The sequence below is a fragment of the Oncorhynchus keta genome, chromosome 3, assembly GCF_023373465.1.
Source record: "Oncorhynchus keta strain PuntledgeMale-10-30-2019 chromosome 3, Oket_V2, whole genome shotgun sequence".
NCBI classification, from domain to species: Eukaryota; Metazoa; Chordata; class Actinopteri; order Salmoniformes; family Salmonidae; genus Oncorhynchus; species Oncorhynchus keta.
The window spans coordinates 17,767,400-17,791,329 of NC_068423.1; the positions used below are offsets into that span (position 1 = coordinate 17,767,400).

The window sequence follows — 23,930 nt, forward strand, 5'->3', positions numbered from 1 at the left end:
GGGTGTATGCGAGCACAGACGTTTGCTTCGCCTTGGTGTCTCTGATTTAGTCATGATAAACCTCATGAACTGTGGCCTCCCTAGAGTGGAGTCTTGCTATTGTTCATCACTCACATGTGACATTCGGTAGGCAAGATAACAAACTCCCACCAGTACAAGATGTTTTTACTACAGAGATGGTGCAGTTCTACAGGTTATTTGGTTATCATCTGTGCTGGTTGATTGTTTACATGAGCACAGGCTGTGGAAAGTGCGTTCTCATATCCCGGTAGGCCAGCAGCATGGCTGCTATTTGGGTGCCATCTAGTGACCACAGGCAGTATTTTTGGAGGACTTCTCAAGTGTTGCTGGCATTTGATTGCTAATGAACTGGTCCCAAGCCACATTTCTTGGTCTTTATGCAATAGATGATACCGAACCAGATATCTCTCAACTATTTCCTGTCATTCCTTCACCTGGATCAAAGTGGTATGTGTCCCTGGCTGTGAACAGTGAACACAATCAGGGTGAGGCTGGCTGTATACTGGATAAGTATGGCCTCACCCTGATACCTTTTCCCTCTGACTTTATCAGTTCATTTTATCTGCAGATTTTAGGCTCCTTCATTCTAAACGTTGTTTAGGCAGGCAGTCCAATACTTTAAAAGATGTTGCCTGTGTATACGCATTCATTGTGATATCGTCTGTTGCTGTACTTCCATGACTCACCACATGGTGGCAGTACTTATCATCTGAACCAGAACCTCAGTCTCACACGGTCCATGAAAGCTAAAGGAACACCCTTAAAACGATAACATGAATAGCATCTATCGTCACCATATCAAGGGAACAGTGTTCATCGTGTTGTACCTAATTTAATTACTGTAGTGCAGTGCATTTAATTTGACAAAGTATTGATCAAAGGCCTCAATGTGTAAGCAAGCGTCTGAGTCCTTTGTTCGTGGGATCACTTTGTTGCTCACAAGGCATGTAGTGGATTAATTCTCCCACTTGAATTAAATGGATTGAATAAGGGTCCGTGGTAAGTCTGTCTTCAGCTCCTGCTACACAGGTACTGATGATAAAGAGGTTGCAGGACAAAAATACAAGGAAAGAACATGACAATATGTTCATTTGGGATCGGGGTTAGTATGGGCTTTTTAAATTCTAAATATATAATTTTAACAGGAAAGCTGAAATGTAAGGGATTATGGTGGACATTGACATTCTGTGTTTGTGTGCACGTGGTGGCAGGAAGCTGAAATACATAAGTGTCTTTTCTAAGAGGTTCTCATGGCAACGGAGGGCAGAGCTGGCTAATGAGCAGGATCAAGTGGCCTGACATCCCAGGGTGACACGCTCATCAGCTCTCCACAGTCTCAGGGTACATGAGTGGGCAGGCGTGGAGGGATGATTGGCCCACACACTAATGATCAGAGACCTGAGACCTGATTTCATCACAGACTAATTAGACATAGCAATTAGGTTACTAAATAAACATTGTTCACAGTAGTGTTTATCTTTTCAATCTGTAATTTTTTTTTCGCCAAATGCTTATCCTTGTGATTTTCATGAAAGTGTAACTCTAACATCAGGGTTATCTAACAGCTCATTTGTTAGCATGAAGGTGAAATCGAGCAGGGTTTTTTGTCATAGCCTGGAGAATAGTTATGTATACCCCAAGAGGCCAACTAGAAAATAAATATTACCTACATCTGTGTTTTTTAAGTAAAATACATAATTGGCATTCAGCTTTGCAAGTTTCAGAAGGTTGTTATCAAACTGGTAGAATCTGTTTTGATAGAGAACTATTGTATTTGTTTTTGTTTAACATTTTTGAGCTACACAATATATACAAAAGTATGTGGACACCCCTTCGGCTATTTCAGCCACACCTGTTGCTGACGGATGTATAAAATCGAGCACACAACCACGCAATCTCCATAGACAAACAATGGCATTACTGAAGAGCTCCGTGACTCTCAACGTGGGACCGTCATAGGATACCACCTTCCCAACAAGTCAGTTTAAATTTCTGCCTTGCTAGAGCTACCCCGGTCAACTGCAAGAGCTGTTATTGTGAAGTGGAAACATCTACGTGCAACAATGGCTCAGCCACGAAGTGGTGGGCCACACAAGCTCACAGAACGGGACCGCGTAGCGCATAAAAATCGTCTGTCCTTGGTTGCAACACTCACTACGAGTTCCAAACTGCCTCTGGAAGCAATGTCAGTAGAAGAGCTGTTAGTCGGGAGCTTCATGAAATGGGTTTCCATGGCCGAGCAGCTGCACACAAGCCTAAGATCACCATGCTCAATGCCAAGTGTTGGCTGGAGTGCTGTAAATCTCGCCACCATTGGACTCTGGAGCAGTGGAAACACATTCTCTGGAGTTGTAAATCACGCTTCACTATCTGGCAGTTCGACAGGTGAATCTGGGTTTGGCGGATGGCAGGAGAACGCTACCTGCCCCACTGCGTAGTGCCAACTGTAAAGTTTGGTGGAGGAGGAATAATGGTCTGGGGCTGTTTTTCGTGGTTCGGGAAGGGAAGGGAAATCTTAACGCTACAGCATTCTAGACGATTCTGTGCTTCCAACTTTGTGCCAACAGGCCCTTTCCTGTTTAAGAATGACAATGCTCCAGTGCACAAAGCGAGGTCCATACAGAAATGGTTTGTGGCGATCCGTGTGGAAGAACCTGCACAGAGCCCTGACCCCAAACCCATCGAACACCTTTGGGATGAATTGGAACACCAAGTATGAGCCAGGCCTAATTGGCCAACATCATTGCCCAACCTCAGTAATGCTCTTGTGGCTGAATGGAAGCAAGTCTTCCCAGACGAGTGGAGGCTGTTAAAGCAGCATAGGGGGGCATTAATATGATTTTGTAAGATTTTGTAATGAGATGTTCGAAGAGCAGGTGTCCACATATCTTTTGGTAATGTAGTGTATCTTGCTGCAGGTGCATGGCAACAGAGATAACTTAGAAGAATTGATCACACTGCTCTTGCTAGTATCACTTGTTTATTGAAGCTTAATTTATCGGCCTCTTGGCGTTCGTCAAAGCTTTTTACATAAAAAAAAAAAATCTTGATCACCTAAAACATTTTAGAATTGATCTCCTCGCGGAAATTCGGATTACTTTTACAATTAGGCCTTTATGAATTGTGTACCTGCATGAAGCAAGGCACCACAGTCGACGTGACTCGTACATCATTTCTCCTCACAGAAAAACAGAGACCTTATTACATGGAGACTCTGAAATCACGTTCCTACATTAATCAGACTATTATCGTACAATCGATTTTTTTTAATGGGATGCTCATGTAATTCCGACCCCTCTGCCACAGTCTGTTTTAAAATCAACTCTTCAGTTTCTGATAAGATCTCTCTCATTGCCTCTCATTTTCAACCGGCTAGTCATAGCCAAATAAGGGGTGCCCTCATCCCTCCCAAAGGCAAAGCTCTGTGAGCGGTTACTCCTTCCTTCTCTGGTGTAGATCTCTCTTTCTCCCTCTTTCAATCTGGACTCTCCTCACTGACTAGAAAGGATTTTACATCCGTCATGGTCTGGTTTTCTCCTCTACCCTCTTCATTGACTGCCTGAGTCACAGTAAGTAAGTAAGTAAGTAGACACATTTACTGATGTTATAACTTGAACTGTAATCTGTTAGGTCTTTTCAGATGCCTTGTGAGTTCATTCACACCTCTAGTGTGAGTTTTGAGGGGGGATTTGAAAACCGCTTTTCTTTCCAAACAGACTTTTTGAGGTATTCAATCTGGCATACGGTGTAATGTGGCAGAACGTGTGTGGTATTTAAAAGGGCAAGATGGCATGTACACTGCTCATTAGAAGATATCAGACGAGCACATTCAAAGTACTAAACCTTACTGTAAAGAAAGTTGACTTTGTATTGTACACTGTGGACTTTTAAGAAATCACAAGTACCTAATGTATACCTGGAATACAGTAAGTATGCAAAATGTAACAGCTGGATGTGTGACATGAGAACGGGTTGATGAGGACTCGTAGTGCTGGGAGCTGCAGTGAGAGTCCCTCTCTTTCTGCCTGGTAATGGGTTTCAGGTTGGCTCTGCACTCTACAGGGAACTGGCCTCCCCCTCTCTCTCTCTCTCTCTCGCGCGCTCCTACAGTTCTCTCAAGGCTGTGAGATTCAACACTCTGTAGGTCAATGTTACGCTACACCTGAACATGGTTAAGGATTCTCATGGGCTTCATTTGGGGTTTTGAACCGTAGCTTCTCTCTCTACCCCCCTTCTCTCTCCTCTCAACATGCACACCTCAATTAAGCCGAAGCTTGTTAAAACGTGTACAGTGGTGTTGGGAGGGGAGGGTCTGCCCCCGCATTGGTTAAAAACAGCTCCTTGTGAAATTCAATGGGGCACTATGAAGCCTTCCCCTTCTCTCCTCCCCACAGCAGGCCAGTCTCAGATCCCACAGATGGCATCTCTGCCATTGAGCTTCTCCTTGGCCTAGATTAAAAAAGCTCCTGGTCCATCAGTACTGGCCTGGCAAACATTTTAGATCGGTCGTATTCTGAGGCCTGTGCCTAGCCTGGATAGTATTAGCTTTTTCATATCAATTTTGTTGCCACTGGAAAATCTGGATCTCTTGTTTCACACAAGTGGGGGGCTGATTGTATGTAAGTAGGCCTCTTATACATTCTACAGTCTGTTGGGGGTTTCTTTATGCCTTCTGCCTTAGTGTTTTTGCGTGCCTTCTGAGTTCAAGAAAAAAAGAGAATGCAAGAAAATAAGTTCTAAGAAGTACTTTGCCGTAGTTTGTGTTGAACTTTCTGAAGGGTAAGGGAGTTGCTAGGTCAGACTATCAGCAATTGTTGTTAGTGTTCATCGAACAGATTTACAGTCCCTCCGAGGACCTCTTGAATTGTGGGAACGATTTCCAGTATTGTCAGAGCTGCAGAATGAGATGTGTAGATTGGGTGCTAACTGCAGTCGCTGACTAGCTCTTCCTGTGTTTGACTAAAGCAAACTGTACAGAATATTCCAGAACTACACAGTGCAGTGAGTAGCCTACAGCCGTGACAAAGATGCTGAATCTACATCTCCCCCTATAGTTACTGTATACATGTCGTTCCATGACATTAACCTGGCTGGACCTAGAACATTCCATGGAAAGTCAGAAATCCACACAGGCGACACTAGGATTGGAAAACTGCCACTAGATTGCAGAACTGAGCAGTATTATTTCGGCCTAGAGGATAAGAGCAGTGCATGTTTTTCATGCTCATAGTTTCCTTTTGGTTTCCAGGAGCTAATGCAGAACATTATCCTGGATATTTCCCTGAGCCTTTTACATAACCTAGTTCTGTTTTGATAAGAACATAATTCCTTTATCAGGAAAGGTATTCCGATATCAGCCTCTCTAAACAGCATCAATTGATGCTTTTGATAGGCCCAAGCCAGTTCTCCTATCCTAGGTAAGAGGACAAGGCCTGGCCTGGACACAAAATATTTAGGCAACGCTGAAAAAGTCCAGACATCCAGTTATGGAAAGACAAACATTACCTTGTGAAGACACAGGAAGCGTGGAGGACAGGCGTTTGGGAGAGTCTCTCTGCTGCTTGAAAGACATTACAAAACAGGCTTGTCAGTTATTGACTTTGAATAGAGTGGAGGAGTGTACAGTGTTCTCTCAGATTGTCCTCATGTTCTTACAGCTATTGTAGGAGAATGATTGTCTGTGTTTACGTCTCAGGATCGTCTGGTTTACACTGTCTGGATGGACGGCTTGGTTGACTGTCTTTATGCTGAGATACTGTAGCTGACTAGCTGTAGTACAGAGCAGGCTCATTTCTGAGGGTGGTCTGGTCTGCAAGGTATGTCATGAATACCCTGTCAGCTGATACTGGAGTGTATACGCGAGGCGCTGTCTCAACACTAATTTTAAGAGTTAGCTGGGACGCATCTGCCTGACTGGATCCTGACGGGCTATTTTATGATATTAAAAACATTTTCTCAAAGGGTTTTATTGCCTCTGTTATAGCTGTTTTGGCTGAAGTTTTCAACTGTTTTACATATCAGAAATCTGTGTTTTTTACGAGACCTGTGACATTCTTACAGCTTTAAGTATGTATGACCTCTCACCCAGCGACCTCACCAGAGTAACAGGCACAGCACATTAACCGTCTCACCCTAACCCTCCACCACAATGTTTCGCTTTCTTAAACCGGGAAAAAGTAGACCTTAAGCATAAATCATAGTCCACAGTCGCTGAGATGTGGTAGTCCGGCATCCCATAGTGACGTAGCTAGACTCTGAGACACTCGTCCGCAGGGGACGCACAGCTCGAACACGCAGCTCCCCAAAATTCCTAACCAGCGTGGCTCCTAATACGCAGTTGGAGGAATTGTTTGAGCTGCGCTGAGGATTTGAAGTATAAAAGCCAATGGTCCCCGACCCAACAAACGTAATAAATATACAGTACCAGTCAAAAGTTTGGAATTTATTTTCTTCTTAATGCGTTTGAGCCAATCAGTTGTGTTGTGATAAGGTAGGGGTGGTATACATAAGATAGCCCTATTTTGGTAGAAGACCAAGTCCATATTATGACAAGAACCACTCAAATAAGCAAAGAGAAACGACAGTCCATCATTACTTTAAGACATGAAGGTCAGTCAATCAGGAAAATGTCAAGAACTTTGAAAGGGTCTTCAAATGCAGTCACAAAAACCATCAAGTGCTGTGATGAAACTGGCTCTCAGGAGGACCACCACAGGAATGGAAGACCCAGAGTTACCTCTGCTGCAGAGGATAAGTTCATTACAGTTACCAGCCCAAATAAATGCTTCAGGGTTCAAGTAACAGACACATCTCAACATCAACTGTTCAGAGGAGACTGCGTGAATCAGGTCTTATATTTTACATTTACATTACATTTAAGTCATTTAGCAGACGCTCTTATCCAGAGCGACTTACAAATTGGTGCTTTCACCTTATGACATCCAGTGGAACAGTCACTTTACAATAGTGCATCTAAATCTTAATGGGGTTGGTTGAATCGCTGCAAAGAAACAACTAGTAAAAGGATACCGATAATAAGAAGAAATTTGCTTGGGCCAAGAAAAACGAGCAATGGACGTTAGGCCGGTGAAAATCTGTCCTTTGGTCTCATGAGTCCAAATTTGAGATTTGTCCCGAAGCCACTCCTGTGTTGTCTTGGCTGTGTGCTTAGGGTCGTTGTCCTGTTGGAAGGTGAACCTTCGCCCCAGTCTGAGGTCCTGAGCGCTCTGGAGCAGGTTTTCATCAAGAATCTCTCTGTACTTTGCTCTGTTCATCTTTCCCTTGATCCTGACTAGTCTTCCAGTCCCTGGGGTTGGTGCCAGGTTTCCTCCAGATGTGACGCTTGGCGTTCAGGCCAAAGAGTTCAATCTTGGTGTCATCAGACCAGATAATCTTGTTTCTCATGGTTCTTGGTAACCTCCCTGACCAAGGCCCTTCTCCCCTGATTGCTCAGTTTGGCTGGGTGGCCAGCTTTATGAAGTGTCTTGGTGGTTCCAAACTTCTTCCATTTAAGAATGATGGCGGCCACTGTGTTCTTGGGGACCTTCAATGCTGCAGAAATGTTTTGGTACCCTTCCCCAGATCTGTGCCTCGACACAGTCCTGTCTGTTCTACAGACAATTCCTTTGACCACATGGCTTAGTTTTTGCTCTGACATGCGTTGTCAACTGTGGGACAGGTGTGTGCCTTTCCAAATGATGTCCAATCAATAGAATTTACCACAGGTGGACTCCAATCAAGTTGTAGAAACATCAGAAGGATGATCAATGGAAACAGGATGCACCTGTACTCAATGTTGAGTCTCATAGCAAAATGTTGAGTCTCATAGCAAAGGGTCTGAATTATTTATTCATATTTTCTATACATTTGCCAAAATAAAAATGAACTGTTTTCGCTTTGTCATGGGGTATTGTGTCTAGATGGCTGAGGAAAATGTTTTATTTAATCATTTTTAGAATAAGGCTGTCACATAACAAAATGTGGACAAAGTCAAGGGGTCTGAATACTTTCCGAAGACACTGTGTGTGTGTGTGTGTGTGTGTGTTAGTTAGAGGTCGACCGATTTATGATTTTTCAATACCGATGCCGATTATTGGAGGACCATAAAAGCCGATACCGATTTCATCTGCCAATTTGTATTTATTTATTTGTAATAATGACAATTACAACAATACTGAATGAACCCATATTTTAACTTAATATAATACATCAATAAAATCTATTTAGCCTCAAATAAATAATGAAACATGTTCAATTTGGTTTAAATAATGCAAAAACAAAGTGTTGGAGAAGAAAGTAAAAGTGCAATATGTGCTATGTAAGACAGCTAACGTTTCAGTTCCTTGCTCAGAACATGAGAACATATGAAAGCTGGTGGTTCCTTTTAACATGAGTCTTCAATATTCCCAGGTAAGAAGTTTTAGGTTGTAGTTATTATAGGAATTATAGGACTATTTCTCTCTATTTCATTAACCTTTGACTATTGGATGTTCTTATAGGCACTTTAGTATTGCCAGTGTAACAGTATAGCTTCCGTACCTCTCCTCGCACCTCCCTGGGCTCGAACCAGGAACACAACGACAACAGCCACCATCGAAGCAGCATTACCCATGCAGAGCAAGGGGAACAACTACTTGAAGGCTCAGAGTGAGTGGCGTTTGAAACGCTATTAGCGCACGCTAACTAGCTAGCCATTTCACTTCGGTTACACCAGCCTCATCTCGGGAGTTGATAGGCTTGAAGTCATAAACAGCGCAATACTTGACACACAATGAAGAGCTGCTGGCAAAACGCACGAAAGTGTTAGTTTGAATGAATGTTTACGCGCCTGCTTCTGCCTACCACCGCTCAGTCAGATACTTAGATACTTCCACGCTTGTATGCTCAGTTGGATTATATGCAACGCAGGACACTAGATAATATCTAGTAATATCATCAACCATGTGTAGTTAACTAGTGATTATGATTGATTGTTTTTTATAAGATAAGTTTAATGCTAGCTAGCAACTTACCTTGGCTTACTGCATTCGCGTAACAGGCAGTCTCCTTGTGGAGTGCAACGAGAGAGAGGCAGGTCATTATTGCGTTGGACTAGTTAACTGTAAGGTTGCAAGATTGGATCCCCCGAGCTGACAAGGTGAAAATCTGTCGTTCTGCCCCTGAACAAGGCAGTTAACCCACCGTTCCTAGGCCGTCATTGAAAATAATGTGTTCTTAACTGACTTGCCTAGTTAAATAAACATATAAAAAATACTTTAAAAAATTGGCAAATCAGCGCCCAAAATTACAGATTTCAGATTGTTATGAAAACTTGAAATCGGCCCTAATTAATCGTCCATTCCGATTAATCGGTCGACCTCTAGTGTATAGCTGTCCTTTTTCAGGACCCTGTCTTTCAAAGATAATTCGTAAAAATCCAAATAACTTCAGATCTTCATTGTAAAGGGTTTAAACACTGTTTCCCATGCCTGTTCAATGAACCATCAACAATGAATGAACATGCACCTGTGGAACGGTCGTTAAGACACTAACAGCTTACAGACGGTAGGCAATTAAAGACACAGTTATGAAAACTTAGGACACTAAGAGGCCTTTCTACGTACTCTGAAAAACACCAAAAGAAAGATGCCCAGGGTCTGTGGAACTTGTTCAGTTTATGTCTGTTGTTGAATCTTGTTATGGTCATACAAATATTTACACATGTTAAGTTTGCTGAAAAGTTGACAGTGAGAGGACGTTTAAGAATACTATACTATACTAGGTGCAATTTAGAAATGAGGTTGTTCATCAGTTTTTCTCGTGTGTCAGTAACCTACTACAGTCACTCAATTAGCCATGTCAGCTAACAATTTTTATTTTGATAGTTCGTCTAGCCAGCTATCTAAACTTATAGTAATCATTGCTTAATACCAACCTGGCCTCACAGGGCACGTGTACAAATGCCGGGACTCCAGTAGGCACCCATCAATTTTGTTTGTCATTCTCACTCAGATATCATATTAACATGGCATAAGTTAATACAAAATGTGTAGAATTGCAGGAAATTTGCTTAAATATGCAAAGATTTCTCTCCACCCAATGGGAAAATGGGTACAATTCCAGGTAATGAACTTTAAAACTTACATTCTTCTCTGCACTGCCACAAAATATTTTGTCACGAGATGGACGGGACTCCCAACCAAATCTCACTTGGGGCCCCCAACAGGCTAGACCCGGCCCTGCGTCCATTGCATCTGGGTGAAATCTGAGATGTACTATTCCATATCAGCCAATATCCCTATGCTCTGAGAAACTAGGGAGGAGCTCTGAATGTGACGGGTCTCAGCGGATACACCAAGCCTTGATCCAGAATACATCCACCTCCCCACTCCACCCCACTCTCTCTTGCCGTAACACTAGCCCACCCTGCTTGTCACTTCCACACCATGGGGGGCTCATATGCCAGGCAGCACAGCATTGTAACATGTTGGGGACAACTGTGTTCTCTTTGGGTCACATGACAGGGGACCGAGGGGTTCAGAATTCTAAAAGGATCAACAGGTCACTACTGTCACATAGAGGCCACGTCCCACGCATGGCTCAGCTGAGTCAGGCTGTTAGTGCACTGTCCATGCTAATCACTGCCCAGAATGGCTGGCTCACTGGCTGGTTGCCAGGCAGATAAATCTGCTGGGCCTTGATAATGGGTTAATGCATTGATATGTGTTCTATAGTTTACTGTACTGGTGCCATTTGAGTATGGTATCGGATGGATGAGGGATTTTTACATGTTAAGAGACAAAGCAAAGATATATTGTTAGGTTATATTCAAAGTTTATTTGGGACAGTTTGTTCACTTTTTAAATTTGTGTAAACATAGTGGCTCTCCCACGAAACCTGAGAGTCAAGGAGACTATCGAGGGAATTTCCCCCTCTTCGAAAAACACAATAAAATATCTCTCCTATTTCGAGCCATATTGCGGATGTTGTTTCCATGTGTGACTGACTGACATACGTGTGTGTGTGTGTGTGTGTGTGATGGGGAATAGTCAGACTGGTAAGGACTTGATGTACGTGTCTCAGTAGTGTAGGCAGCTGCCATGTGTCCATCAAACAGGGCACATTCCCTGTGCTCCTCTGCGTCTGCTGAGCCACGGCCGGGCGAGTCTCACATACAGGGCAGTTGGGGTTTCCATCCATGGTTCAGATTCTCTGGCCAGGGACCACACACACACCATCAAATTACTCAAGAGGCATGGAGGACACACACGCCAGCTCTGGATTCCAGACAGACAGACAGACCAGAGAAGCTCTCTTTAGGTGTTTATGAACTGTGATGAGCTTCTATCTGGGCCATTTCTCTTTTATTCCCAACACTGGGTCTTCGACAGAGTCTGTCAGCATTCTAGTGTATGAAGTATGAAGGGACTCCGAGGGAGTAGTAGTCATCTTCCAGTTGTACCAAGTGAGGAATACTTGGAAAAAGCTCAACAGTTCATGCAGGCCGCACTTCGCTAATATCCCTTTGATCTAGAATGGCATGGCATGACGGCGATCTAAGGCTGTTGCCAGGCAGACTGGAGGGAGACATGTTGTAATCCCTCTCAACGGCCCATGTTCTGGGTGTGTGTAGAGTAGACGCTGTGCTCAGAGAAATAAGTGCCAGTTAATGGACTTGCGCTGTCTCGGTCTGTCCTGGAACCCAGGACTACCTAGAAAAAGGTGGCAATTGTTACTGAGTGGACTATTCTGGCTAAATAAATACATGAAATGAATGTCCTGCGTGGCTCTTTCCTAACTGGTTAAGATGAATCCATATTCTGTGAGAGAGCGAGTCGTTTGACACCGAGAGGCAGGCAAACATCAAATGGACACCACTCTGTCTACAGTGGCTCTTGGTTTGTTCTCTTGCATATATCTGCTGCTGGAACACAGGCAACAAGGGCACAAGAGCTTCGCATCTTTGCTGTCCCATGTGGCTCAGTTGGTAGAGCTTGGCATTTGCAACGCCAGGCATGTGGGTTCGATTCCCACGGGGGACCAGAACATTAAGCATGAAAATGTATTCACTCACTACTGTAAGTTGCTCAGGATAAGCAAGTCTGCTAAATTACTAAATTGTAAAAAAAAATTACTTGACAATTTTGTGACTGGCTGCTGTAGCCTAATTTACAGAACGTGCAGGCTGGTAGATTTCAGGCCCCGAGGGGCAAGTTTAAAATCTGACAACAGCAAACTGGCCTTTCAGACAGGAAACCCATCCCATGAGCAGAACGTTTATCTGGGCTGGTGACTGCAGGGTCCATGACTTCTGGACTACTTTCATCATAAACAGGAGTTTTTTTTGTTTGTTTTTTTGTGTGTGCCATTTTTCTTTCAGCATCAGGGCTTTCTGTTCGTCAGACCTGGGTTGAAATGCTATTTGGGTTTGAAATCTTTCAAATACCTGAGCTTTGGCTTGTCTGGAGTGCCAGGTTTGGACGTTTCTATTGGTTTCATTGCAACAGGTAAGCTCAATCAAGCACAGCTAATGTGTCTGGTTACAAAGGACAAGTAATAGTAGAATAATTGCAGCTGGTTTCACAGAAACGTTGTCAGAGAGATGAAATGCTCTCGGAAGCCAATAAGATCAAGCTGTTGTGTTCGTCCTTTTACCTTGGCTAATTTCCTTTTCAGATGTAAAATGGCTTTTGGATATCATAAGGACGACATTATAGAGACATCATGATCTGGTATTACTGTAGCCCCTGACCATCCAAATTGCCCTTGTTTTCTTGAACAGTTCAGACACCCTGTGTATTTTTGTAAAAGCTGTGCTATGTAATGTTCTGCGGCACTTCAATAGAGGAGAAAAAATTAGAACCAGCTAATTGAATTGCCAAGTATTATAGACTGTCTGCTTATCCTGGTTGCTGTGACAATAATCTACTTAATTCTGGCTTTAACAAGGCAAGAGGAGGGTGTTATTGCACTAATGATATTGAAACATGAGATACCTGATGATTTTAGGGTTTATGTTATGAATCACATTTTTTTCAGCCCTTAAAATACATTTACCATAAAAAATAACTGGATTAATAATTCGGAATAGTTTCTTAATACAATCAAACCCAACCTGCAAAGGTCTTGCTGTCTCTCTAAGGAGTAACAGTCATCAGTACTGCTCTGACTTCAAAGTCTGGGAGCTTACCTGAGAGCGCACAATGCTCTATTTCCTTATCATGCTGTTTGGCAATAGTGAATAATTGTGCTGGAAAGTGACTTATAATAATAATAATAATACTTCCTGCTCAGGTCCTCCATTCATTCAAACCTCTTATGTCACTACCTCGGTACATGTGTATACTGTAGGTCTAGTGAAGAGCAAGGACAAATTAGCAGGGTCATTCTGTTCAGAGGAAGGGCAAAGATTTAGCTAACTGTTTTTCCTGGAACCGATTGGTAGTAATGGCAGAATAATGGCAGCTGGTTTCACAAACGTTTTCAGAGTGAGATGAAATGCACTCGGAGGCCAGTAAGATCGAGCTGTTGATTTAGTCCTTTACCTCAGCTCTTTTCCTTCTCTTTGGATATCAGAAGGAAGACATTATGAAGATCTCTTCTGATCTTTACAAATGTTATGTAACCCTGGGTGGATTTAAGATGACCAGGATTACATTTGTTAGTTGGAGTGTGTCATTTTAACTTTTAAAACCTTGTTTATACATACCAAAGGCTTGATCAGCCTGCTCATCATTTTGAGGCTGCAGAAGAAGAAATTAGAGGTGGGGTAATAATACATGTATAGTAAAAGGGTCCCAGCTGTGTTTTATGTATCATATGTAAAACATGCATGCTATGCAAATCCCCTAGGGATAAGGGGATTCCTCTATACTCAAATAGAGTAGTATTTGTATTTATTAAGGATCCCCATTAGCTGCTGCCAAGGCAGCAGCTACACTTCATGGGGTCCAAACAAGATTAAGGGTATTACATAAAAATACATTAAACGGTACGTCATACAACACATTATTACACCACTACTCTACCACTACAGATCTACAGTACCTATGTTCCTCTTTGTGGAACTTAACCAGTAGTCCAGGTGTGATAGACTTCTTCCCATCTTAGCTACTGTTACATCTATGTTTTTTACCATAACAGTTTACGATCCAGGATTACTCCAAGCAGTTTAGTCTCTTCAACTTGCTCAATTTCTACATTTTAGTTATTAGAAGCTTTAGTTGAGGTTTAATGAATGGTTTTGTCCCAAATACAATGCTTTTAGTTTACAAATATTTAGGACTAGCTTATTACTTGCATTTCTTAAACTGACTGCATCTCTTTGTTAAGCGTTGCAGTGATTTCACTTGCTGTGGTAGCTGATGTCTATGATGTGGACTCATCAGCATACATAGTCATACAGGTTTTACTCAGTGGCAGGTCATTAGTAAAAAAAATTTTAAAAAGTAAAAAAAGTCAGGGACCTAGACAGCTGCCTTGGGGTATGCCCGACTCTACCTGGATTAGGTTGGAGAGGCTTCCATTAAATAACACCGTCTGTGTTTTGTTATACAAGTACCTCTCAATCCACAATATAGCAGAGGATGTAAAGCTATAACACAAACATTTTTTCAGCAGCAGACTATGATCGGTAATGTCAAAAGCTGTTGAGTGCTCTTCCCTATAAGCGTGATGACAGTCAGTTTTTATTTTGTTTACTGTGAAATAACGTTGTATCTGGTCAAACACAATTATTATTATTAGCTAGAGGAGCTCCACTTTAACCCAGGTCTCCATAACCAGGGTTAACCAGGTAATTATTGTAGAAGATATCATTTGTTCTGAATAATTTAGCTGTATCTGGCCAAACAACTTTTTTAAAAATAAATGCATGTCTTCTCTTCTGTCCACAGATCCACCATGCGTTGAGTGTTGAGGACAACCTGCTGCAGCCGTGCAGGAAGCTCCTAGCCTTTGCTGGATGTGTGTGTCTCAGGGTGACATGCCCGGCTCAGCCTAGGTACGTGTACCGTGCCAGCTCCCAGAGGACCTCAGTGTATGCCCATCTGACCGGGGCCCTGTTGGAGGCCACCGCCGCCCTCGGGGCCCGAAGCACTCTGCCCAGTGTAACCGTTGGCTCCACTGGACACGCCATGCTCAAAGGTAAGAAGGTGTGTGTGTGTTATAGGAGGCTAGTGCATGTACAGTGCCTTGCGAAAGTATTCGGCCCCCTTGAACTTTGCGACCTTTTGCCACATTTCAGGCTTCAAACAAAGATATAAAACTGTATTTTTTTGTGAAGAATCAACAACAAGTGGGACACAATCATGAAGTGGAACGACATTTATTGGATATTTCAAACTTTTTTAACAAATCAAAAACTGAAAAATTGGGTGTGCAAAATTATTCAGCCCCTTTACTTCCAGTGCAGCAAACTCTCTCCAGAAGTTCAGTGAGGATCTCTGAATGATCCAATGTTGACCTAAATGACTAATGATGATAAATACAATCCACCTGTGTGTAATCAAGTCTCCGTATAAATGCACCTGCACTGTGATAGTCTCAGAGGTCCGTTAAAAGCGCAGAGAGCATCATGAAGAACAAGGAACACACCAGGCAGGTCCGAGATACTGTTGTGAAGAAGTTTAAAGCCGGATTTGGATACAAAAATATTTCCCAAGCTTTAAACATCCCAAGGAGCACTGTGCAAGCGATAATATTGAAATGGAAGGAGTATCAGACCACTGCAAATCTACCAAGACCTGGCCGTCCCTCTAAACTTTCAGCTCATACAAGGAGAAGACTGATCAGAGATGCAGCCAAGAGGCCCATGATCACTCTGGATGAACTGCAGAGATCTACAGCTGAGGTGGGCCACTCTGTCCATAGGACAACAATCAGTCGTATATTGCACAAATCTGGCCTTTATGGAAGAGTGGCAAGAAGAAAGCCATTTCTTAAAGATATCCATAAAAAGTGTTGTTTAAAGTTTGCCACAAGCCACCTGGGAGACACACCAAACATGTGGAAGAAGGTGCTCTGGTCAGATGAAACCAAAATGGAACTTTTGGCAACAATGCAAAACGTTATGTTTGGCGTAAAAGCAACACAGCGCATCACCCTGAACACACCATCCCCACTGTCAAACATGGTGGTGGCAGCATCATGGTTTGGGACAGCTTTTCTTCAGCAGGGACAGGGAAGATGGTTAAAATGGATGGGAAGATGGATGGAGCCAAATACAGGACCATTCTGGAAGAAAACCTGATGGAGTCTGCAAAAGACCTGAGACTGGGACGGAGATTTGTCTTCCAACAAGACAATGATCCAAAACATAAAGCAAAATCTACAATGGAATGTTTCAAAAATAAACATATCCAGGTGTTAGAATGGCCAAGTCAAAGTCCAGACCTGAATCCAATCGAGAATCTGTGGAAAGAACTGAAAACTGCTGTTCACAAATGCTCTCCATCAAACCTCACTGAGCTCGAGCTGTTTTGCAAGGAGGAATGGGAAAAAAATCTCTCGATGTGCAAAACTGATAGAGACATACCCCAAGCGACTTACAGCTGTAATCGCAGCAAAAGGTGGCGCTACAAAGTATTAACTGAATAATGGGCTGAATAATTTTGCACGCCCAATTTTCAGTTTTTGATTTGTTAAAAAAGTTAGAAATATCCAATAAATGTCGTTCCACTTCATGATTGTGTCCCACTTGTTGTTGATTCTTCACAAAAAAATACAGTTTTATATCTTTGTTTGAAGCCTGAAATGTGGCAAAAGCTCGCACAGTTCAAGGGGGCCGAATACTTTCGCAAGGCACTGTATGTATGTATGTATGTATGTATCTTTACTACCGTTCAAAAGTTTGGGGTCACTTAGAAATGTCCTAGTTTTTTAAATAAAAGCCCCCCAAAAATTCCATTTTGAAATAACATCAACTTTTTCAGAAATATAGTGTAGACATTGTTAATGTTGTAAATCACTATTGTAGCTGGAAATGGCAGATTTTTGAATGGAATATCTACATAGGCGTACAGAGTCCCATTATCAGCAACCATCACTCCTGCGGAGTTCCTCTGTCCAGTGTCTGTGTTTTTCTGTCCAGTGTCTGTGCTCATCTTAATCTTTTATTTTTATTTGCCAGTCTGAGGTATGGCTTTTTCTTTGCCACTCTGCCTAATAGGCCAGCATCCCGGAGTCGCCTCTTCACTGTTGACGGGGGAACTATTTAATGAAGCTGTCAGTTGAGGACTTGTGAGGCGTCTGTTTCTCAAACTAGACACTTTAATGTACTTAATGTCCTCTTGCTCAGGTATGCTCCCACACCTCTTTTTATTCTGATTAGAGCCAGTTTGCTCTGTTCTGTGAAGGGGGTAGTACACAGCCTTGTATGAGCTCCTCAGTTTCTTGGCAATTTCTAGCATGGAATAGCCTTAATTTCTCAGAACAAGAATAGACTGATGAGTTTCAGAAGAATGTGCTTTGATTTTGGCCATTTTGAGCCTGTAATCGAACCCACAAATCCTGTTGCTCAACTAGTCTAAAGAAGGACAGTTTTATTGCTTCTTTAATGATCACAACAGTTTTCAGCTGTGCTAACATAATTGCAAAAGGGTTTTCCAATTATCAATTAGCCTTTTAAAATTATAAACTTGGATTAGCTAACACAACGTGCCATTGGAACCCAGGAGTGATGGTTGCTGATAATGAGCCCCTGTACTAGAGGTCGAGCGATTAATCGGAATGGCCGATTTAATTAGGGCAGATTTCATAACATTTTATAACAATCGGTAATCTGTATTTTTGGACACCGATTTGGCCGATTTATAAAATAAATAAATACATTTTGAACACCTTTAATTATCCTTTATTTAACTAGGCAAGTCAGTTAAGAACACATTCTTATTTTCAATGACGGCCTCGGAACAGTGGGTTAACTGCCTTGTTCAGGGGTAGAACGACAGATTTTTACCTTGTCAGCTCAGGGATTCAATCTTGCAACCTTAGTTAACTAGTAACATTGCCTGTTACGCGAATGCAGTAAGCCAAGGTAAGTTGCTAGCTAGCATTAAACTTATCTTATAAAAAACAATCAATCAATCATAATCACTCGTTAACTACACATGGTTGTTGATATTACTATTTTATCTAGCGTGTCCTGCGTTGCATATAATCAATGCGGTGCATATTCATGAAGAAGGACTGTCGTTGCTCCAATGTGTACATAACCATAAACATCAATGCCTTTCTTAAAATCAATACACAAAAGTATATATTTTTAAACCTGCATATTTAGCTCAAATAAATCCAGGTTTGCACCACCCGTTAGATAAAATACGGAACAGTTCCGTATTTCACTAAAATAATAAACGTCTTGTTTTCGAGATGAGAGTTTCCGGATTCGACCATATTAATGACCTAAGGCTCGTATTTCTGTGTGTTATTATGTTATAATTAAGTCTATGATTTGATAGAGCAGTCTGACTGAGCGGTGGTAGGCACCAGCAGGCTCGTAAGCATTCATTCAAATAGCACTTTCGTGCGGTTTGCCAGTAGCTCGTCGCTGTGCTTCAAGCATTGCGCTGTTTATGACTTCAAGCCTATCAACTCCCGAGATTAGGCTGAAGTGAAATGGCTAGCTACTTAGCGGGGTGCGCGCTAATAGCGTTTCAAACGTCACTTGCTCTGAGACTTGGAGTGGTTGTTCCACTTGCTCTGCATGGGTAACCCTGCTTCGAGTGTGGCTGTTGTTGATGTGTTCCTGGTTCCTGCCCAGGGAGGAACGAGGAGAGGGATGGAAGCTATACTGTTACACTGGCAATACTAAAGGGCCTATAAGAACATCCAATAGTCAAAGGTTAATGAAATACAAATGGTATAGAGAGAAATAGTCCTCTAATTCCTATAATAACTACAACCTAAAACTTCTTGCCTGGGAATATTGAAGACTCATGTTAAAAGGAACCACCAGCTTTCATATGTTCTCATGTTCTGAGCAAGGAACTTAAACGTTAGCTTTCTTACATGGCACATATTGCACTTTTACTTTCTTCTCCAACACTTTGTTTTTGCATTATTTAAACCAAATTGAACATGTTTCATTATTTATTTGAGGCTAAATTGATTTTATTTATGTATTATATTAAGTTAAAATAAGTGTTCATTCAGTATTGTTGTAATTGTCATTATTACAAATACATTTTAAAATTAGGCCGATTTAATCGGCATCGGGGTTTTTGTCCTCCAATAATCGGTATCGGTATCGGCGTGGAAAAATCATAATCGGTCGACCTCTATTCTGTACGCCTATGTACAATTGAAGTCGGAAGTTCACATACACTTATGCTGGAGTCATTAACTCGTTTTTCAACCACTCCACACATTTCTTGTTAACAAACTATAGTTTTGGCAAGTCGGTTAGGACATCTACTTTGTGCATGACACAAGTAATTTTTCCAACAGTTGTTTACAGACAGATTATTTCACTTATAATTCACTGTATTACAATTCCATTGGGTCAGAAGTTTACATACACTAAGTTGACTGTGCCTTTAAACAGCTTAGAAAACTCCAGAAAATTATGTCATGGCTTTAGAAGCTTCTGATAGGCTAATTGACATTATTTGAGTCAATTGAAGTTATACCTGTGGATGTATTTCAAGGCCTACCTTCATACTCAGTGCCTCTTTGCTTGACATCATGGGGAAATCTCAATAAATCAGCCAAAAAAATTGTAGACCTCCACAAGTCTGGTTCATCCTTGGGAGTAATTTCCAAACGCCTGACAGTACCACGTTCATCTGTACAAACAATAGTACGCAAGTATAAACACCATGGGACCACGCAGCCGTCATACCGCTCAGGAAGGAGACCCGTTCTGTCTCCTAGAGATGAACGTACTTTGGTGCGAAAAGTGAAACTCAATCCCAGAACAACAGCAAAGGACCTTGTGAAGATGCTGGAGGAAACAGGTACAAAAGTATCGTTATCCACAGTAAAAGGAGTCCTATATTGACATAACCTGAAAGGCCGCTCAGCAAGGAAGAAGCCACTGCTCCAAAACCGCCATTAAAAAAGCCAGACTACGGTTTGGAACTGTACATGGGGACAAAGATTGTACTTTTTGGAGAAATGTCCTCTGGTCTGATGAAACAAAAATATAACTTTGGCCAGAACAGCCGAAGAACACCATCCCAACCGTGAAGCACGGGGGTGGTAGCATCATGTTGTGAGGTTGCTTTGCTGGAGGAGGGACTGATGCACGTCACAAAATAGATAGCATCACGAGGAAGGAAAACTATGTGGATATATTGAAGCAACATCTCAAGACATCAGTCAGTGGGTTAAAGCTTGGTCGCAAATGGGTCTTCCAAATGGACAATGACCCCAAGCATGCTTCCAAAGTTGTGGCAAAATGGCTTAAGGACAGCAAAGTCAAGGTATTGGAGTGGCCATCACAAAGCCCTGACCTCAATCCTATATGGGCAGAACTGAAAAAGCGGGAGTGAGCAAGGTGGCCGACAAACCTGACTCCGTTATTCCAGCTCTGTCAGGAGGAATGGGCCAACATTCACCCAACTTATTGTGGGAAGCTTGTGGAAGGCTACCCAAAAGGTTTGACCCAAGTTAAACAATTTAAAGGTAATGCTACCAAATACTAATTGAGTGTATGTAAACATCTGACCCACTGGGAATGTGATGAAATCATAAATCATCATTTCACATTCTTAAAATAAAGTGGTGATCCTAACTTGACCTAAAACATGGAATTTTTACTTGTATTAAATGTCAGGAATTGTGAAAAACTGAGTTTACATGTATTTGGCTAAGGTGTATGTAAACTTACGACTTCAACTGTAGATCGGCCATTAAAAATCTGCTGTTTCCAGCTCCAATAGTCATTTACAACATTAACAATGTCTACACTGTATTTCTGATCAATTTGATGGTATTTTAATGGATAAAAAACTTGCTCTTCTTTCAAAAAGAAGGAAATATACAATACATGGTATGTGTGTGTGATCAGCCAATGTTCTGTTAAATCTGAGAAGGGCCCAGAAGTCCCTCTGTGGTTTGTGTCCTCATAATAATACAGCATACTGACTACTACAATGACACTAAACCTTTTTTGGATGCATCTTGTACCACACACAGTTTATAGCAGTTTAACAGAAAGTGGTCTGAAGTTCAGATTACCTAGGTAGAACTTGAATTGGCTTGTATTTCTGTCTGACTTCGCTCTCTGTCCCCGCTCGTGTTCCAGAAGGGAAGGTCTGTGTGTTCCTGTGGGTTGCTCCTGATATTTGAACTGCAGTTTAATAGAATAGAAGAGGTTCTCATTAGTCATTTATTCCCCAGTGATCTGCTCTCTTATTTTTCCCACATGCTGGCTAGCTCAGGTCTGGCTGCATTGGGCCATGTGAAAGAGGACATCTGTCTGTCTGTCTGTCTGTCTGTCTGTCTGTCTGTCTGTCTGTCTGTCTGTCTGTCTGTCTGTCTGTCTGTCTGTCTGTCTGTCTGTCTGTCTGTCTGTCTGTCTGTCTGTCTGTCTGTCTGTCTGTCTGTCTGTCTGTCTGTCTGTCTGTCTGTCTGTCTGTCTGTCTGTCTGTCTGTCCTAGGCCAGGTCCGTCCGTCCGTCCTTCCTTCCTTCCTTCCTTCCTAGGCCAGGCACTCGGCCCTGTGGTCGTATATAGTTTGTTGTTTTAGACTTACCCAATACTTGTGAAGCCTGTGAATCACTAAAAAGCCTACTCGTTAATTGAGCTATTTCTAGCACCTTATCACTAACTGAAGGCCTGGAGCATTCAGAACTGTTCACATCTTATGTTCTCTAAAGGTCTTTATTTGTTAGTGTGGGTTTTCCAACGTTGTTATTCAGAGATATTAGATATCAATCCTTGTGTTGATGAGACTGATGGTGCCAACTAATGAGAAAAACAACCCACGCTAATCTATTCACTCTCCCTAGTTTAGCTAAGTGTCTGCAGTGAGTCACGCCGAGGTTCAACTCTGCACCTCGTCCAAATCAGAAAAGCTAGAAAATTAAAAACGCAATATGCACTTCAAAGATGGCTTCTTTTCTCCTTTGATTAGCACAAGTACTTTATTTCCCCTTTCTCCCTGATTGTCTCCTGGTCTAATCTGATGTTGGCTGACGTCTGCCTTCTTTCTGGCTGGCCCACACCCTCTCTGTGTCTCTCGCGAGAGTCTCTCGTGCTGTCTCTCTGTCTCTCTCTCACGCTCTACAATGATGATTTCACCTTGAAGTCTCCCGTGGGCCTGTCTAGCACGATGATGTAACACCCACACACACAAAGAGTGAGCGCTGTAAGCTTATCCCCCCTCTGGCTCGGACGAAAATCCTGCTGGACAGAGGCCAGGTGACAGGCCGTCTGATGCGGCTTTGACACATTGAGTCACTAGCCCCCTCGCCATCCCTGCCGTCCAAATATTAATTGCAGGAGCATTCCTTTGTTAGAGTCCGGGAAGGCGTACGGCATTCGTTCAATACCAGAACTGAAAGCCGATAGAGCCCTTTGTAGGACTTGATTGAGATGCCGGTAGCTGTCGTGCGAGGTTGGATTGAGGTGGTAAATGGGGAGAAAGAGACCCCCGATGCTATGCTATGGACTGCAGAATGTATTCACCCAGCAGGTTTAGAAACTATAGCAGTTTACTCCAGTACTTCTCTTATTCGCACAGTATGATCCACAGGAAAGGTTTTGAGTCAAAGCCCACAGAATACATGTAGACTCTACCTGCCTCGGTTTTGATTTGCAGACCCGGTTCTGATAACTAAGAGCATTTGGCCGAAGCACATCCGTCGCCTTTGATATACAGATTGATGATGATCTCTATATACGGCAGTCTCCCTCAGGAGTCCAGTTGATGTTTTCCTCTGTGGAAGAGTCTTTTCATAATAGAATGTCAGTCAGGGGTTTGTGTTGTTTGTAAGTGGAGGCTGAGTGTGTTTGGGACTGTACCACACACAGTGGATGAGTCCATCACCACCTAGCGATCTTGTTCTCATCTCTGGAATATGAAAAACATTGTATTAACCCTTTCTTCAAAGGGTGAGGTCAGTGAGGCTTGTTTTGGGATCCACCCGTCTTCTCCTCTTCCTGGCCTTCTTCCAATTGGCTACATACTGTTACTGTCATGTTCCCTTCAGTAAATTGTCACTGATGTTAAAATGCTGTTGTAGCCTTCCAGCCAAGAGCAGTGTTCCTACGACTATCTACCGTAATAAGTAGAGAACAGATACAGTGAGGTGTAGATGGCTATTGAGCGACTTATTTAGAGATGGGAACCAGCTCATTTTATGACTGGCATTTGTGAAGGCTTAGGACTTAGGACCAAATGATCAGAAGCATTCTAACACTTGATAAAGGCGTTTCAAAGTTAGGCGTTCAGAGGCACGCCGATGACCGAGAGACTCGGTGACGTCAGTGCTGTATGTGGATCGAGGACATTTGCAACCACCCTCGTCGTTATTGTTATGAGGGTTGAGGGCGACATACTGGCAGCTGCAAACGCAAATAGCGGCTTCAGAAAAATGCTGACTGGAATAGCCAGGTCAAGATCAGGTCAAAGTACAGCGAGATCCACCAGTATGCTAGAATGAAAAGCGCTTGTTTTGTCTGAAGTGCAGATCCACATGGTGAGAGGTGAGAGAGGCTGCTTGTCAGCCCAGGTTGTCAGCTAGCGTTGTATATGTTGAACTGCTTGTGGACAAAAAGCAGGTGCGGGTTAAACAATGAAGCCTTTCCTTCTCTTTTGAGGAGTCATGATATGAAAAGCCATGTTCAGTTTTTTTGTTTGTGTACTGAATAGGGTGAAGCTTGAAGCCTTTTGTCTTACAGATCATATTGTCGAAATGTGGTTTAAATGACTAATTTCAGGGAAATACTGTTTGGCTTCCTCCCAACAGGCTGTTGATATAAATT

General features: G+C 42.4%; 1 protein-coding gene across 9 annotated transcripts in view; it reads left to right on the plus strand.

Annotated features, from left to right (window-relative positions):
- Nucleotides 1–23,930, plus strand: part of LOC118368161 (1-phosphatidylinositol 4,5-bisphosphate phosphodiesterase epsilon-1-like) — a 77,627-nt gene that overhangs the window by 23,031 nt on the left and 30,666 nt on the right. For 7 of the 9 annotated variants that reach the window (XM_035751991.2, XM_035752018.2, XM_035752000.2 and 4 more), the window contains one exon: nucleotides 14,895–15,144. In XM_035751991.2, the coding sequence (XP_035607884.1) occupies nucleotides 14,895–15,144 (250 nt within the window). Of the gene's footprint in view, nucleotides 1–3,474; nucleotides 3,599–12,369; nucleotides 12,507–14,894; nucleotides 15,145–23,930 lie in introns of those variants that run through there. The other 2 variants (XM_035752052.2, XM_035752061.2) reach the window with 2 other exon arrangements.